We start from the raw sequence: 13,695 nt of genomic DNA, 5'->3' as shown, positions 1-13,695 counted from the left end.
TCACATGCACTCCTGTGTCCCGCTGTGTGGACACACACTCTGGGCTGTACACACACTCTGAGCTGGGCACACACTGAGCTGGACACACACTGAGCTGGACACATACTCTGAGCTGGACACACACTCTGAGCTGGACACACACTCTGAGCGAGCGTGGGCTGACAGGCCGGCCGTGGAGACTCACTCAGAGACCACAGCAGGTTTCAGACTCATGGGTCCAGCTGAGACTTTCAGAGCCAGAGGAAGAGTTCATGGAAACATCAGAGCTCTGTTTGGCTTTGTTTGGTTTATGTGAACGCACCAACACCAGAGATGAGGAAAGACACAACAGATTCCTGCTGCATGCTCCGACCTCAGTCAGAGACGTTTCTCTGAGGCAGGATCATCCTCCACTCAGGACACTAACGTTAACCCACAGCAGATCCTGAACTCAGCAGCAGAGGGACCAATGATGGAGAGACACAGCGATCGTTCAGGACAAAGAGACTGACTAAGTGTTTCCATCAGTTTCAGAAGAAAAAGTTTTTATTGAAAAGAGGAAGAGGTAATCACAGAGCAGGTCTTATATCTGCGTTTGCCGTGTTTTAAAGCTGAACACTGCAGCGATGAGCTCTGTGCAGGGCATCGTTTCCTCTGAACGTTTTTATTTCTGCCCTCTCAGTGATTGTCTGCTCATTGTGCAAAAACAGGAGGAGGCTCTGCTGCAGGCCGCTCTGATGCAGGCTGCTCTGATGCAGGCCGCTCTGGATGCAGGCCGCTCTGGATGCAGGCCACTCTGGATGCAGGCTGCTCTGGATGCAGGCTGCTCTAATGCAGGCCACTCTGATGCAGGCCGCTCTGATGCAGGCCGCTCTGATGCAGGCCACTCTGGATGCATGCCGCTCTGATGCAGGCCGCTCTGGATGCAGGCCGCTCTGGATGCAGGCCGCTCTGGATGCAGGCCGCTCTGGATGCAGGCCGCTCTGGATGCAGGCTGCTCTGATGCAGGCTGCTCTGGATGCAGGCTGCTCTGGATGCAGGCCGCTCTGATGCAGGCCGCTCTGATGCAGGCCACTCTGGATGCAGGCAGCTCTGATGCAGGCCGCTCTGGATGCAGGCTGCTCTGGATGCAGGCTGCTCTGGATGCAGGCAGCTCTGGATGCAGGCTGCTCTGATGCAGGCCGCTCTGATGCAGGCCTCTCTGATGCAGGCCGCTCTGGATGCAGGCTTCTTTGATGCAGGCTGCTCTGATGCAGGCTGCTCTGATGCAGGCCACTCTGATGCAGGCCGCTCTGATGCAGGCCGCTCTGGATGCAGGCCGCTCTGGATGCAGGCCACTCTGGATGCAGGCCGCTCTGGATGCAGGCTGCTCTAATGCAGGCCACTCTGATGCAGGCCGCTCTGATGCAAGCCGCTCTGATGCAGGCCACTCTGGATGCATGCCGCTCTGATGCAGGCCGCTCTGGATGCAGGCCGCTCTGGATGCAGGCCGCTCTGGATGCAGGCCGCTCTGGATGCAGGCCGCTCTGGATGCAGGCTGCTCTGATGCAGGCTGCTCTGGATGCAGGCTGCTCTGATGCAGGCTGCTCTGATGTCAGGGCCACTTGTTCTCTGTCTTGGCTGCGTCTCTGCAAGCATCAGGAGGGCATGTGAATGAGTCTGCTCAGGATTTTGGGGAAGCAGTCGCCATGGAAACGAGCCTTTTTTTCAGTCAGACGCTCGGGCAGCTGGAGGACAACATTTGGTTGTGTTTGCGTTCAGCTCGGCGATGACAAACCAAACATGCAGCTCAGCCTGCGCAGGTGTCATCTGTCTATTGTCGTCCGTCCGTCCTGGCGGCGTGGAGCAGGGCGCACACTTCCTGTCTGATGACAGGCAGATTGTCCTGGACCGGATCATCAGCTTCATGTTGTTCACATGTGTTTGCTCCATATGGGACTGTTCAACCCTCCCTCATCCATCTGTGACCTCCTCTCTCCATCACCCTCAGCCTCCTCCTCCTCCTTTAATGAATGACTCCTCCTGCTGTCATGACCTCCTCCTCCTCCTTTAATAAATGACTCCTCCTGCTGTCATGGCCTCCTCCTCCTTTAATGAATGACTCCTCCTGCTGTCATGGCCTCCTCCTCCTCCTTTAATAAATGACTCCTCCTGCTGTCATGGCCTCCTCCTCCTTTAATGAATGACTCCTCCTGCTGTCATGGCCTCCTCCTCCTCCTTTAATAAATGACTCCTCCTGCTGTCATGGCCTCCTCCTCCTCCTTTAATAAATGACTCCTCCTGCTGTCATGGCCTCCTCCTCCTCCTTTAATAAATGACTCCTCCTGCTGTCATGGCCTCCTCCTCCTCCTTTAATAAATGACTCCTCCTGCTGTCATGGCCTCCTCCTCCTCCTTTAATAAATGACTCCTCCTGCTGTCATGGCCTCCTCCTCCTCCTCCTTTAATAAATGACTCCTCCTGCTGTCATGGCCTCCTCCTCCTCCTTTAATAAATGACTCCTCCTGCTGTCATGGCCTCCTCCTCCTCCTTTAATAAATGACTCCTCCTGCTGTCATGGCCTCCTCCTCCTCCTTTAATAAATGACTCCTCCTGCTGTCATGGCCTCCTCCTCGTCCTTTAATTAACGACTCCTCCTGCTGTCATGGCCTCCTCTTCCTCCTCCTTTAATAAATGACTCCTCCTGCTGTCATGGCCTCCTCCTCCTCCTCCTTTAATAAATGACTCCTCCTGCTGTCATGGCCTCCTCCTCCTCCTTTAATAAATGACTCCTCCTGCTGTCATGGCCTCCTCCTCGTCCTTTAATTAACGACTCCTCCTGCTGTCATGGCCTCCTCTTCCTCCTCCTTTAATAAATGACTCCTCCTGCTGTCATGGCCTCCTCCTCCTCCTCCTTTAATAAATGACTCCTCCTGCTGTCATGGCCTCCTCCTCCTTTAATAAATGACTCCTCCTGCTGTCATGGCCTCCTCCTCCTCCTCCTTTAATAAATGACTCCTCCTGCTGTCATGGCCTCCTCCTCCTCCTTTAATAAATGACTCCTCCTGCTGTCATGGCCTCCTCCTCCTCCTTTAATAAATGACTCCTCCTGCTGTCATGGCCTCCTCCTCCTCCTTTAATAAATGACTCCTCCTGCTGTCATGGCCTCCTCCTCCTCCTCCTTTAATAAATGACTCCTCCTGCTGTCATGGCCTCCTCCTCCTCCTTTAATAAATGACTCCTCCTGCTGTCATGGCCTCCTCCTCCTCCTTTAATAAATGACTCCTCCTGCTGTCATGGCCTCCTCCTCCTCCTTTAATAAATGACTCCTCCTGCTGTCATGGCCTCCTCCTCGTCCTTTAATTAACGACTCCTCCTGCTGTCATGGCCTCCTCTTCCTCCTCCTTTAATAACTGACTCCTCCTGCTGTCATGGCCTCCTCCTCCTCCTTTAATAAATGACTCCTCCTGCTGTCATGGCCTCCTTCCTGTGGCCCAGAGAAAAAACACGGCGTCAGCGTTTGTGTGGTGGAGGACAGGAGAGGAGCGATGACGGCGGCTCAGCTGGCTGCGAGCGGGGACGCTCTGTGTCTGTCTCTGGTTTGGCTCATCCCCTCACGCCATCATGGCGTCCAGTCCTCTCAGGGTTGACCTCTGATGCTGACCCCGTGCAGTGGAGGTCGTTCTGTGTTTATGTTCTGCATCATGGAGCAGTTAGAGACGGTCTCTGTTTGGATGTGGGCTCTCAGGTTGGGGTTGGTCTGCTGGGGGTTTGTGGATCAGGTTCAGGACCAGAGATGAACCCTCCTCACAGGATTTTCTGCGTCTCGCTCATTAAACTGTGAACACTCTGAGCCTCCTGATCCGTCTCCGTCTGCAGAACAAACACGTGAGCCTGTCAGAGACAGCTTCGCTCTGCACATCGCTGCAGTTTCTGTCAGACTGAGTTTCTCTGCCGAGGAGGTTCTCCTGGGGGAGACGCTTCAGAGCGCCCAGCTCCTCCTCCTCCTCTCCTTCTCTACATCCTTTCTTCTCTGCTCTCGTCTCCTCGTGCTCGCTCCCTTTTCATCATTTAGTCATCAGGATCTGCTTCATCTCTGCCTCAGGAGGCTAAAAATGGTAACCTCCTCTGAGCAGCTGAGAGCTACACGCTACCCGAGCTGCTAGCATCCGTGATGAAAGCAGAGAGGAGGAGGAGGAGGCGCAGAGATCCAGCCTGGCGTAGACGAGTCGCTGTACTCTGTGGTTTAATGAGGCTCTGAGGAGGGACGCGCCCCCCTTAACCAAACAACCTTTAACAGGACACATTTGTCTCTTTGGCCGCGGCTCATTACGGCCGACAGGAGGAGAGTCCTCTCTGTTTGCTTTAGATTAGCAGTCAATGCTATCGATTTACTCAGAGAGGGGAGAAAACAGGAGCACACCGTGTTTTAGTGCTTCCTCCTCCTCCTCTCCTCCTCCTCTCCTCCTCTCCTCCTCCTCTCCGGGTCCTCCACCAGAAAACATAAGAATAGACATTTATTCTCTCTCGGTCTCTTTTAGCCTCACACAGAGTGATTCAAGAGGAGCTGAGCTCTGTTGGATAATCTCCATCGATTCCTCCGGTATCGGCTGCAGGAGAAATAAAACCAGAAATACATGAAACAAAAAGACAAACTTATTCCATCTGTTTCCATCTCTCCATCCCTGCAGCTGAGCAGTTTACCCTCTGTGGGCTCACCAGGCTTCACACACGGCCACAAACAACCGCACACACCAGGCTTCACACACGGCCACAAACAACCGCACACACCAGGCTGCACGCTCACCAGAATCCTATGAGCGTTTTTAAAGGAAGCTGGAGAGAAACACACACACGCACGGGGGAGAACATGCAACAGGCTGCTGCCTGGCCGGGAATCAAACCAGCAACCTTCTCGCTCTGAGTCAGCCCTCCTGCAGAGCTGGAAACACTCTGTGGACTCTGCTAGCTCCCGCTCAGCGCACAGAGGCGTGGAAACATGTGAGGACGAGGACAGGAGTTACTACAACTAATATCACAGGATGTGACACAGTTTGGTCATCTTTTACTCCCAAACCCATCAGATGATCGTCCAGGTTTAAAGCAGAGCATGCAGCGCTGACACTGAGTGTCGGAGGTTTGAACCCAGAGACAGACTTCCTGTTGGATCAGCTGATCCACGCTCAGAGTGTGTGTTTAATGTGTGTTTAAAGAGTGTGTGTTTAATGTGTGTTTAAAGAGTGTGTGCTGGATTATGATGCTTTGTTTTCATGCTGACTGCATGTGAACCTGTTCCTGAAATATTAATCCCAGTCACACGCTCCCCCTCGTGCTGATGGAGGCTGAGGAGGAGGAGGAGGAGGAGGAGGAGGAGGAGGAGGAGGAGGAGGAGGAGGAGGAGGAGGGGTTTTTAAATAAAGCAGAATGAGTCTCTGTCAGATCCAGGGTGGTGTTGCTCCGTCAGATCCAGGGTGGTGTTGCTCCGTCAGATCCAGGGTGGTGTTGCTCTCTTTATGCACTCTGCTGCTGCATCCACAGACGACGCCTGAGTTAAAATTTCAGCTTCGTTCAGAGCAGGACTTCCTGTTCCAGCAGCCTGAGAGCGTCCAGATAATCCAGTATTTAACAGTTATATTTGCATGTTGTGTTTTATGCTCACATCCTGCCAGCCGGCCTCTGAGCAGCTCTGTTCTCACTCTGTCCAATTACACTGAGAGCCTGCTTCTCTCTGCGCGCCAGCCGCAGCAGCTTTCAGAGGATCAGCACAAACTGGCAGCAGGAGCGCAGCTCTGTGCCGTGTTTGTTATGGGCTCAGTGTGAGAGTGTGTGTGAGTGTGTGTGTGTATGGGTGGCGCTGTGGTTGGCAGGAATCAGTGTAAAAGATTTAGAGCTGAAGGCAATCCTGCATGGCCCTTCGTCCAATCTGTTTCCGTGGTAACCGTAGCATCCTCGTGGCAGAATAAGAGAAATAAATCATCAGCAGCTCCGTGCGTCCGTGCAGAGCTGGGAGCAGGATATTATTTGTCAGATTGGACGGCGTGCATGCAGCACGAGCCACGGATAATTCAAACATCCAGGTCTGAAAATCATTCAGTGATTGAGAGCGAGGCTGAGAGATGAAGGAGAGCAGCCTGAGGGAGGAGCTGAGCATGCTGGGGCTTTGGAGGCAGAGACACAGAGTAGATGTTTGAATAAAACACATTAATATTCTGTTTGAATCATCTTTACATCGTCTCTTTGGTTTCACCACAAACATCACGTTTACAGGGAAACGGTTCAGCCGCGCTCACACGTGGCTCTGAAACGTCCTTCAGGTTTCACAGAGTCCGTCCTGACCTCTCTGAGCCGCTCCCTCCTCAGCTGTGAGGGTGGGAAGTCACACCTGACTCCTCAGCTCCTGGTTCCTCCTCTAACCTCCCTGTTCTCTCTGTTTCATCCTGCAGATGGCGCCCCGCTGAGCGAGCTGTCCTGGTCATCGTCCCTGGCCGTGGTGGCAATCTCCTTCTCTGGCCTCTTCACCTTCGTCTTCCTCATGCTGGCGTGCCTCTGCTGCAAGAGAGGAAAACTCGGCTTCAAGGTGAGCTCCGTCTTTTAATGAGGAGCTTCTCGTTAGGCTCTTCCCGAAGCATCAAAAAAACATGAGGCGGGACCAAACCGCCGCACGTGACACACTCTCACACACACACAGACACGTGACATCCTATGAAGCTCTGACAGAGACGAGCTCTTTGGCTCTGTGGCTCTTTGGCTGGTCACTGCAGACAGAGATCATGGAGTATCCGTGTTGTCTTCTCCGTCCTGAGGGGAGGAAACAGACGCCGTGCAGAGCGAGGCCTCCTCTCCACGACCTCCTGGTTCCTCTCTGAGCAGCCGGCGCTGAAATGGGTCAGAGCGCCACAGAAAATGGGACATGGAGTAAGAAAGGAAGTGTGTGTGGAGCTGTGAAGAAGCCTGGACTCCTGTGTGTGAGCGTGTGTATTTCTGGGGCATAAATGAGAGCGGATCAGCTGATTCACCCACACAGAGCAGACTTACTGCCTTGGTGAGCTCTCTGGTAAACAAACATAGATTACTTTACTGAAAATCATCCTGAGAGGCCAAACAAAGCGTGGTCGTCTTCACAGCACGTACGCAAAGCAGATTCTTCAAACACGGTGTTTACATCCACATCAGCTGACACTTCTACTCCAGGGCCGTATGTAGTGGTTTGGGGGCCCAAGGCAAACCCAGTCCATGGGGCCCTCCATGTCCTTGTAACTCCTCTTCCTCAGAGCTAGACTGGCCTTCCCTGGGTCCACTGTCTCTTTCCCAGAATCAAGGCATGAGACAGTGCTAATCTTGTTCATGCTAACTTAACACAACTAAATGCATTTCCTCAAGTTCTGTACTTTAGTTTGATTTAGAAAAAAGTGAATCCATCATTTAGTCCACTTTGTCCTGGATTTGAAATCTTTTATGGTCCATTGAAGCTTATTTGTCCCACAGTGGGGAATTTACAGAGTAACAGGAACAAACAAGAAAGGATGGAGTGAAAAACATTACAATAGGTAAATATTGAAAACAATAATTTAGTGAAGAAAAAATATGTAAATATCAAGCACAACATCAAACTGGAAAAAAATCTACTGAAAGAGGTGATATTTACAGTTAGCATACTTTTTGGTACTATTATTTTAAAGTGAATGTATTTTTATTTGACCCCCTGTCCAGTGAGTTATGTTTCCAAAAAAGAGATTTATACAATAATGTTTATCACCAACTCCAAAAGTTTGATTTAGAGAAAATGATCCTGTTTCCTGGGCTAGATAAAGTCCTTAAATCCTAAAAGTCTGATATGTTTATCTCAGATCTCAGAGCAACATTGGTTTTATTTCACACTTGGTTGAAAATAAGAAAAAAATGTGAAAAAGTGTTTTTACCACTTTCTTCCTGAATCAAATGTTCAGATGTGTTGTAACATGGAATAGCCCATTGAATAAGAAGGGAGGGGGAGGACCCAAAACCATCATTACAGATTAAGACTTTGATGGATTTTTAACTCAGGGAGAAACAAACACAGCTGGTGTAAGAAAGAAGAAATGTGCATGTGTCTAACCCCAGAAACTCCACCTGCAGAGATCAATCTGGATCCGGACCAGGATCCAGGTCAAACTGAGGCAGGTAGAAAGTCACACAGGATCAGTTTGTGTCTGATTTTAAGTTAATTTGAGCCACATTTACCTGACGAGTCCAGAAAAATCTCATTTTAAGATATAAAAAGTCAAAAACTCACAGATTGAGGCTGATTCATCCGTTTATGTCATGTTCACACGATGTCACTGCTCTCATTCCTCCACCCGGCCTCAGCGTTGGCTTCACTGTTTACCAAAACATCCACCAGGGTTTAAAGTTTATGACAACAACAAACTTATAAACAAAGATGGCGACCGTGGAGGAGGTGTTGCTAAGCTAATGTAGCCCTTGTAATGCTGCCTCTGTTTTTCTTTTCATGTCAGAGCTTCATCAGCAACACCTCCTCCACAGACGCCATGTTTGTTTATGAGTTTGTTGTTGTTATAACTCTGACTCTCAGCTGCTCTCCCTGGTGGATGTGTTGGTTAACAGCAATGTGAAGGATGCATGTAAGGATGCATGTAAGCATGCAGCATTTAAACATGTAAAAGGAGGAGGAACGGGCCTTCATCGTCATGGAAACGTGCAGAAACATGCATGAAATGAAAGAGTACAGACACAAGGCTGCGTCCATATCTGCTCTGTGTTCAGCGCTGGGCATAAATGGGCCTTTGGGTGCACTTTTTGTTCCCACTAACACAAGTGAAGTCGTATGAATCCATGACTTCCTGTCAGCTGTCAAACGGCAGACAGTGCAGTGATGTTTCTCCACCAGAGGGGGGACTGAGTGCTCCCTGGGTCAGTCAGAAAAACCGACCATCCGAACATCATGCATACTTGAACTCCATCCTCCCTCCATCTTCCAAGAAAAGCCTCTGAGTCACATTCCTGCTCAGGACTCCACGCTGTCCAATCCGCACGTCGTCCTCTTCTTCCTGTTAATTTATGTTGAATCATTACGAGGTAATTATCTCACTTCAGGAGGAACGTGCAGAAAGGTTTGTGCTGCTGTGACACTGACGTGAACCACATGATGGAGGCGGTCAGATGAGTTTCCTCAGCGAGTCACAGACGTGAAAGATGGTTTAATAATGAAGAGTGACGGCCTGCGGGGTCATTTCCATCATCTCTCTTTGTTCTCCGTGCACCCACAGCCCGTCTTTCTGTTTCCTCTCCTCTCTGTGCAGCGCGGCGCTGCTCCGTGCACAGAGGCTTTGTGATGGTCTTACATAACTTCCTGTTCTTTCTGGAGACTCTGTGTTTGAGATGCTTCTCGTGGGCTGAGAGAGGAACCAGCATCTACTGGAAACATACAGCATCACCGGCGTGCCGGACCACCCAGCTGGGACGTGTCAGGGTGTGTCAGGGCCAAGGCGGGCGGGGGGAGGGGGGCGGAGAGGGCGTGAGGAAGGGCATACCCATGAGCCCACGGTGCATCCGGCCTCAGGGCCCCATCTGGATTTAGACACGGCCTCTCCCAGAGCAGGAAGAGGGGATTTCAGGGGCAGAGGAGAGAAAGCGCCCTGTGTTTTCAGACGGGACGGAGAGATGTGGAGCTTCCTCTGGAGATCCTGCTCAACGGCCCGAGTCCACCCTGACAGTCTGAGATAAAGTCTGAGATAGAGTCTGAGATAAAGTCTGAGATAAAGTCAGAGATAAAGTCTGAGATAAAGTCTGAGATAAAGTCTGAGATAAAGTCAGAGATAAAGTCTGAGATAAAGTCAGAGATAAAGTCTGAGATAAAGTCTGAAATAAAGTCTGAGATAAAGTCTGAGATAAAGTCTGAGATAAAGTCTGAAATAAAGTCTGAGATAAAGTCAGAGATTAAGTCAGAGATTCCAGCCTGACAGTCTGGATAAAGTCTGAGATAAAGTCTGAGATAAAGTCTGAGATAAAGTCTGGATAAAGTCTGAGATAGAGTCAGGGATAAAGTCTGAAATAAAGTCAGAGATAAAGTCAGAGATAAAGTCTGAGATAAAGTCTGAGATAAAGTCTGAGATAAAGTCAGAGATAAAGTCTGAGATAAAGTCTGAGATTAAGTCTGAGATAAAGTCTGAGATAAAGTCAGAGATAAAGTCTGAGATAAAGTCTGAGATAAAGTCTGAGATAGAGTCTGAGATAAAGTCTGAGATAGAGTCAGGGATAAAGTCTGAAATAAAGTCAGAGATAAAGTCAGAGATAAAGTCTGAGATAAAGTCTGAGATAAAGTCTGAGATAAAGTCAGAGATAAAGTCAGAGATAAAGTCTGAGATAAAGTCAGAGATAAAGTCTGAGATAAAGTCTGAGATTAAGTCTGAGATAAAGTCTGAGATAAAGTCAGAGATAAAGTCTGAGATAAAGTCTGAGATAAAGTCTGAGATATAGTCTGAGATAAAGTCAGAGATAAAGTCTGAAATAAAGTCTGAGATAAAGTCTGAGATTCCACCCTGACAGTCTGAGATAAAGTCTGAGATTAAGTCTGGATAAAGTCTGGATAAAGTCTGAGATTAAGTCTGGATAAAGTCTGGATAAAGTCTGAGATAGAGTCTGAGATAAAGTCAGAGATAAAGTCCGAGATAAAGTCAGAGATAAAGTCTGAGATAAAGTCTGAGATAAAGTCTGAAATAAAGTCTGAGATAAAGTCAGGTCTGTTTGAGAGACACTGAATAAACTTTGGTGAGTTTAATGCTCCTGTCACAGGATTCATCAGACACTCAGTTTAAACCATCAGCTGTTTTCAAAGTGCTCATACTCCTGCTGAGCTACGGACACATAATCTCTCCAGATTATCTCTGTACACCAGGTTAACACCAACCAAACAGGCGTAGCTCTCCCTCAGAGTCTGACACCAACCGTTTTCCCACAGTGTCAACAGGCAGAGGAGGATACAGACCACTCTCTGCTCTCCTCTAATCTGGATCCCTCAGGGAGCAGCAGGAGGACCAGGTCAGATTAAGAGCTGGATTGGAGGGCAAAACCTCCAGGTTCAGGTTCTGGTTCTGGTTCTGGTTCCAGCCTGGAGTGATGAAGCTGAGGGTGAGGGATGAAGGTCAGGGATGAAGAGGTGTGTGTGGAAAGTCCCCTTCAGTCTGTCTGTATGAAGGAGTGTGTGTGTGTGTGTGTGTGTGTGTGTGTGTGTGTGTGTGTGTGTGTGTGCTGCAGAGGGAGGGGGAAACTCTGCAGATGTTCACCCGCTCTTTGGAGGAGGGGGGAGGAGTGGGGGGGGTGGGGGGTGATGTCACATGTATAGTATGTGAGACCCCCTCCCCTCCTCCTCCCTCCTCCTCCTCCTCCTCCTCCCTCCCCTCCTCCTCCTCCTCCTCCTCCTCCTCCCTCCTGTGTTTTTCTCTCTCACATTTTTGTGGGAGCTCAGTTTCTCTTTTCTGTGAACTGGGAGAAGCTGCTCCTCCCTCTTCCTCTCCCCCTTCTCCTCCTTTTCTCCCCCTGCATCCCTCCATCCTGAGGACAGTCAGTGTTCAGCCACAAAGCCTCTTCCTCCTCTTCCTCCTCTTCCTCCTCCCTAAAGGCAACAATGAGCCTCTCTCTGCACAGTGGCGATGCCTCTCTGTGCAGGAGCTGCTCCTCCTGGCACCGCCGACCTCCTGCAGCCCGGCATCCTCCGTATAAAGGAGACCCTGGAGGGCCCACTGAGTCTGGGTGTGAAGGTGTGTGTGTGAAGGTGTGTGTGTGTGTGTGTGTGAGGAAGACAGAAAGAGGCTGAGATGCTAACAAAGCTGCAGACGTGTGAGGAGCTCTCCTCTCCGGTGGACGCTGAGGACAGGTAGGACACCTGGAGGCGCTGAGGAGTCCCAGAGACACCTGAGCTGCTTGTTTTACCAGTGAGAGGGCTAACTGGGAGGAATGGTTTAATGGGGAATGAATCAGGGTGTGAAGGATGGAGCGTGCTGGACGGGTTCAGGGAATAGTTTGACTTCCTGCAGGAAATGACAAATGTTGGATATTCTTGAGGTTTTCTGTCCTAACTTTCTAAAAGTGGTCAGCGAGCGTGTTTGTGCTTCAGGGTTTGTAAACGTGAAATCCTGAACCAAAGGGACGTTTGTTGGTTTTTGGATGAAAGATGCAGAAAACATCTGTACTGTTTGGATTTCAGCGTCTACTATTGTCTTAATGAAACCATCCAAAACTTTTCTCTGAGAAGTTTTTAAAGATATTTGTAATTTGCTGATGTTTATTTGATCCCTGACAGATTAACTCAGGACGAAAACATCGAATTTCACCGACTTCTGGTCAAAGTTTTGATGCTTAAACAGCAGGATGTGTGAAAAATCAGAGATAACAGGGCTGCTCTGTGTGTGTGTGTGTGTGTGTGTGTGTGTGTGTGTGTGTGTGTGTGTGTGTGTGTGTGTGTGTGTGTGTGTGTGTGTTGATATGAGTGAGTGAAACCACATGTTGAATGAGAGGGCGAGCGGGGCCGTGTGAAGATCTGGATTTGAGGCCGAGGGAGGGGGCGTGCAGCCAGCGTGTGTGTGTGTGTGTGTGTGTGTGTGTGTGTGTATGTGTGTGTGTGTGTGTGTGTGTGTGTGTGTGTGTGTGTGCTCAGATTCTTGGGGGACAGGATGAAGTGAGAGATGGAGGCGTTTGTGTGAGTGTGTTTACGTGTGTGTGTGTGTGTGTGTGTGTGTGTGTGTGTGTGTGTGTGTGTGTGTGTGTGTGTGTGTGTGTGTGTGTGTTTATGTGTGTGGGTGTTACAGAGGCCTGCAGCAGGTCACATTTTTCCAGCGTTGGGATCTGCTGCTCGATCTAAGAGACTTTTATTCTGACATCCGGTCGAGGATGAGGCCAACTCCCTCCTCTTCATCCTCTTCATCCTCTTCATCCTCTTCATCCTCTTCATCCTCTTCATCCTCGTCTACATCCTTCGACGTGTCGCTGTGTTCAGCTGACAGGAGGAGTCTGTCAGAGGATTTTTACTGTACATAAGAGCAGAAAACAAACCACACCCTGACTTTTCCTTCTCCAGTGTTTCACGTTAATAAGAAGAGATCTCAGTTCACTGATTTCCAGACGCTGACAATTTCTTCTTCATGAAAGTGACGTTACATCAGACTTTGACTTTATCAGTTTGATTGAACAGGAGAAGTTTGATGCATGAAATATAACCGTGATATCTGGTGTTGAGTGTCTGTCCTCACACCGACGTGTTTCTCATGTTTTAACGGTTTAAGACAGTTCACTGTGTTTTACTGAGCAAGAGGCCTTTTAGTGCACGTTTGGCCCCATAGGAGACACTTTTTCTGTTTTGGCCCCCAGATGGCCCTTGGTGTGCATTCAGGCCAGGGCGACGTCTGGTTTAGAAAAATGAAGCCTATGCAGAAAGCTGTTGTTCATGGAGGACCTGCTTGAGTCCAGCTGCAGAAAGACCAGAATCACAACAACCTCAGACTTTTCCAGCCTGAAGATATTAGGATCGCCTCATTGTCCAATCAGAGACGCAGCTCAGCTCACATGACTAACAGACTATAGCTGTTAGAAAGGAAGCTCAAAGCCGGCGTCATATTCAATATGGCTGCCTCCGTAGATTGGCTTCACTTCACTGATTCAGGAAGAGACGAGTGACGTTAGAGACCACGTCTGTGGTTTTGGCCCCAGAGGCGGCTCTGTACCGTGTATTTTGTACCACTTCAAT

The 13,695-nt window shown here is 49.5% G+C and overlaps 1 protein-coding gene across 4 annotated transcripts in view; it reads left to right on the top strand.

The window, feature by feature from the left end:
• aatkb (apoptosis-associated tyrosine kinase b) overlaps window positions 1–13,695 on the top strand; it is a 46,134-nt gene that overhangs the window by 14,066 nt on the left and 18,373 nt on the right. For 3 of the 4 annotated variants that reach the window (XM_074662804.1, XM_074662803.1, XM_074662802.1), the window contains exon 2: window positions 6,401–6,534. In XM_074662804.1, the coding sequence (XP_074518905.1) occupies window positions 6,401–6,534 (134 nt within the window). Of the gene's footprint in view, window positions 1–6,400; window positions 6,535–11,701; window positions 11,830–13,695 lie in introns of those variants that run through there. The other variant, XM_074662805.1, reaches the window with a different exon arrangement.

Source organism: Halichoeres trimaculatus, unplaced genomic scaffold (genome assembly GCF_033239565.1).
Source record: "Halichoeres trimaculatus isolate MK-OKI-2021-1 unplaced genomic scaffold, fHalTri1.1 fHalTri1_scaffold_23, whole genome shotgun sequence".
Taxonomy (NCBI): Eukaryota; Metazoa; Chordata; class Actinopteri; order Labriformes; family Labridae; genus Halichoeres; species Halichoeres trimaculatus.
This window is presented reverse-complemented; position numbering and strand designations above follow the sequence as displayed.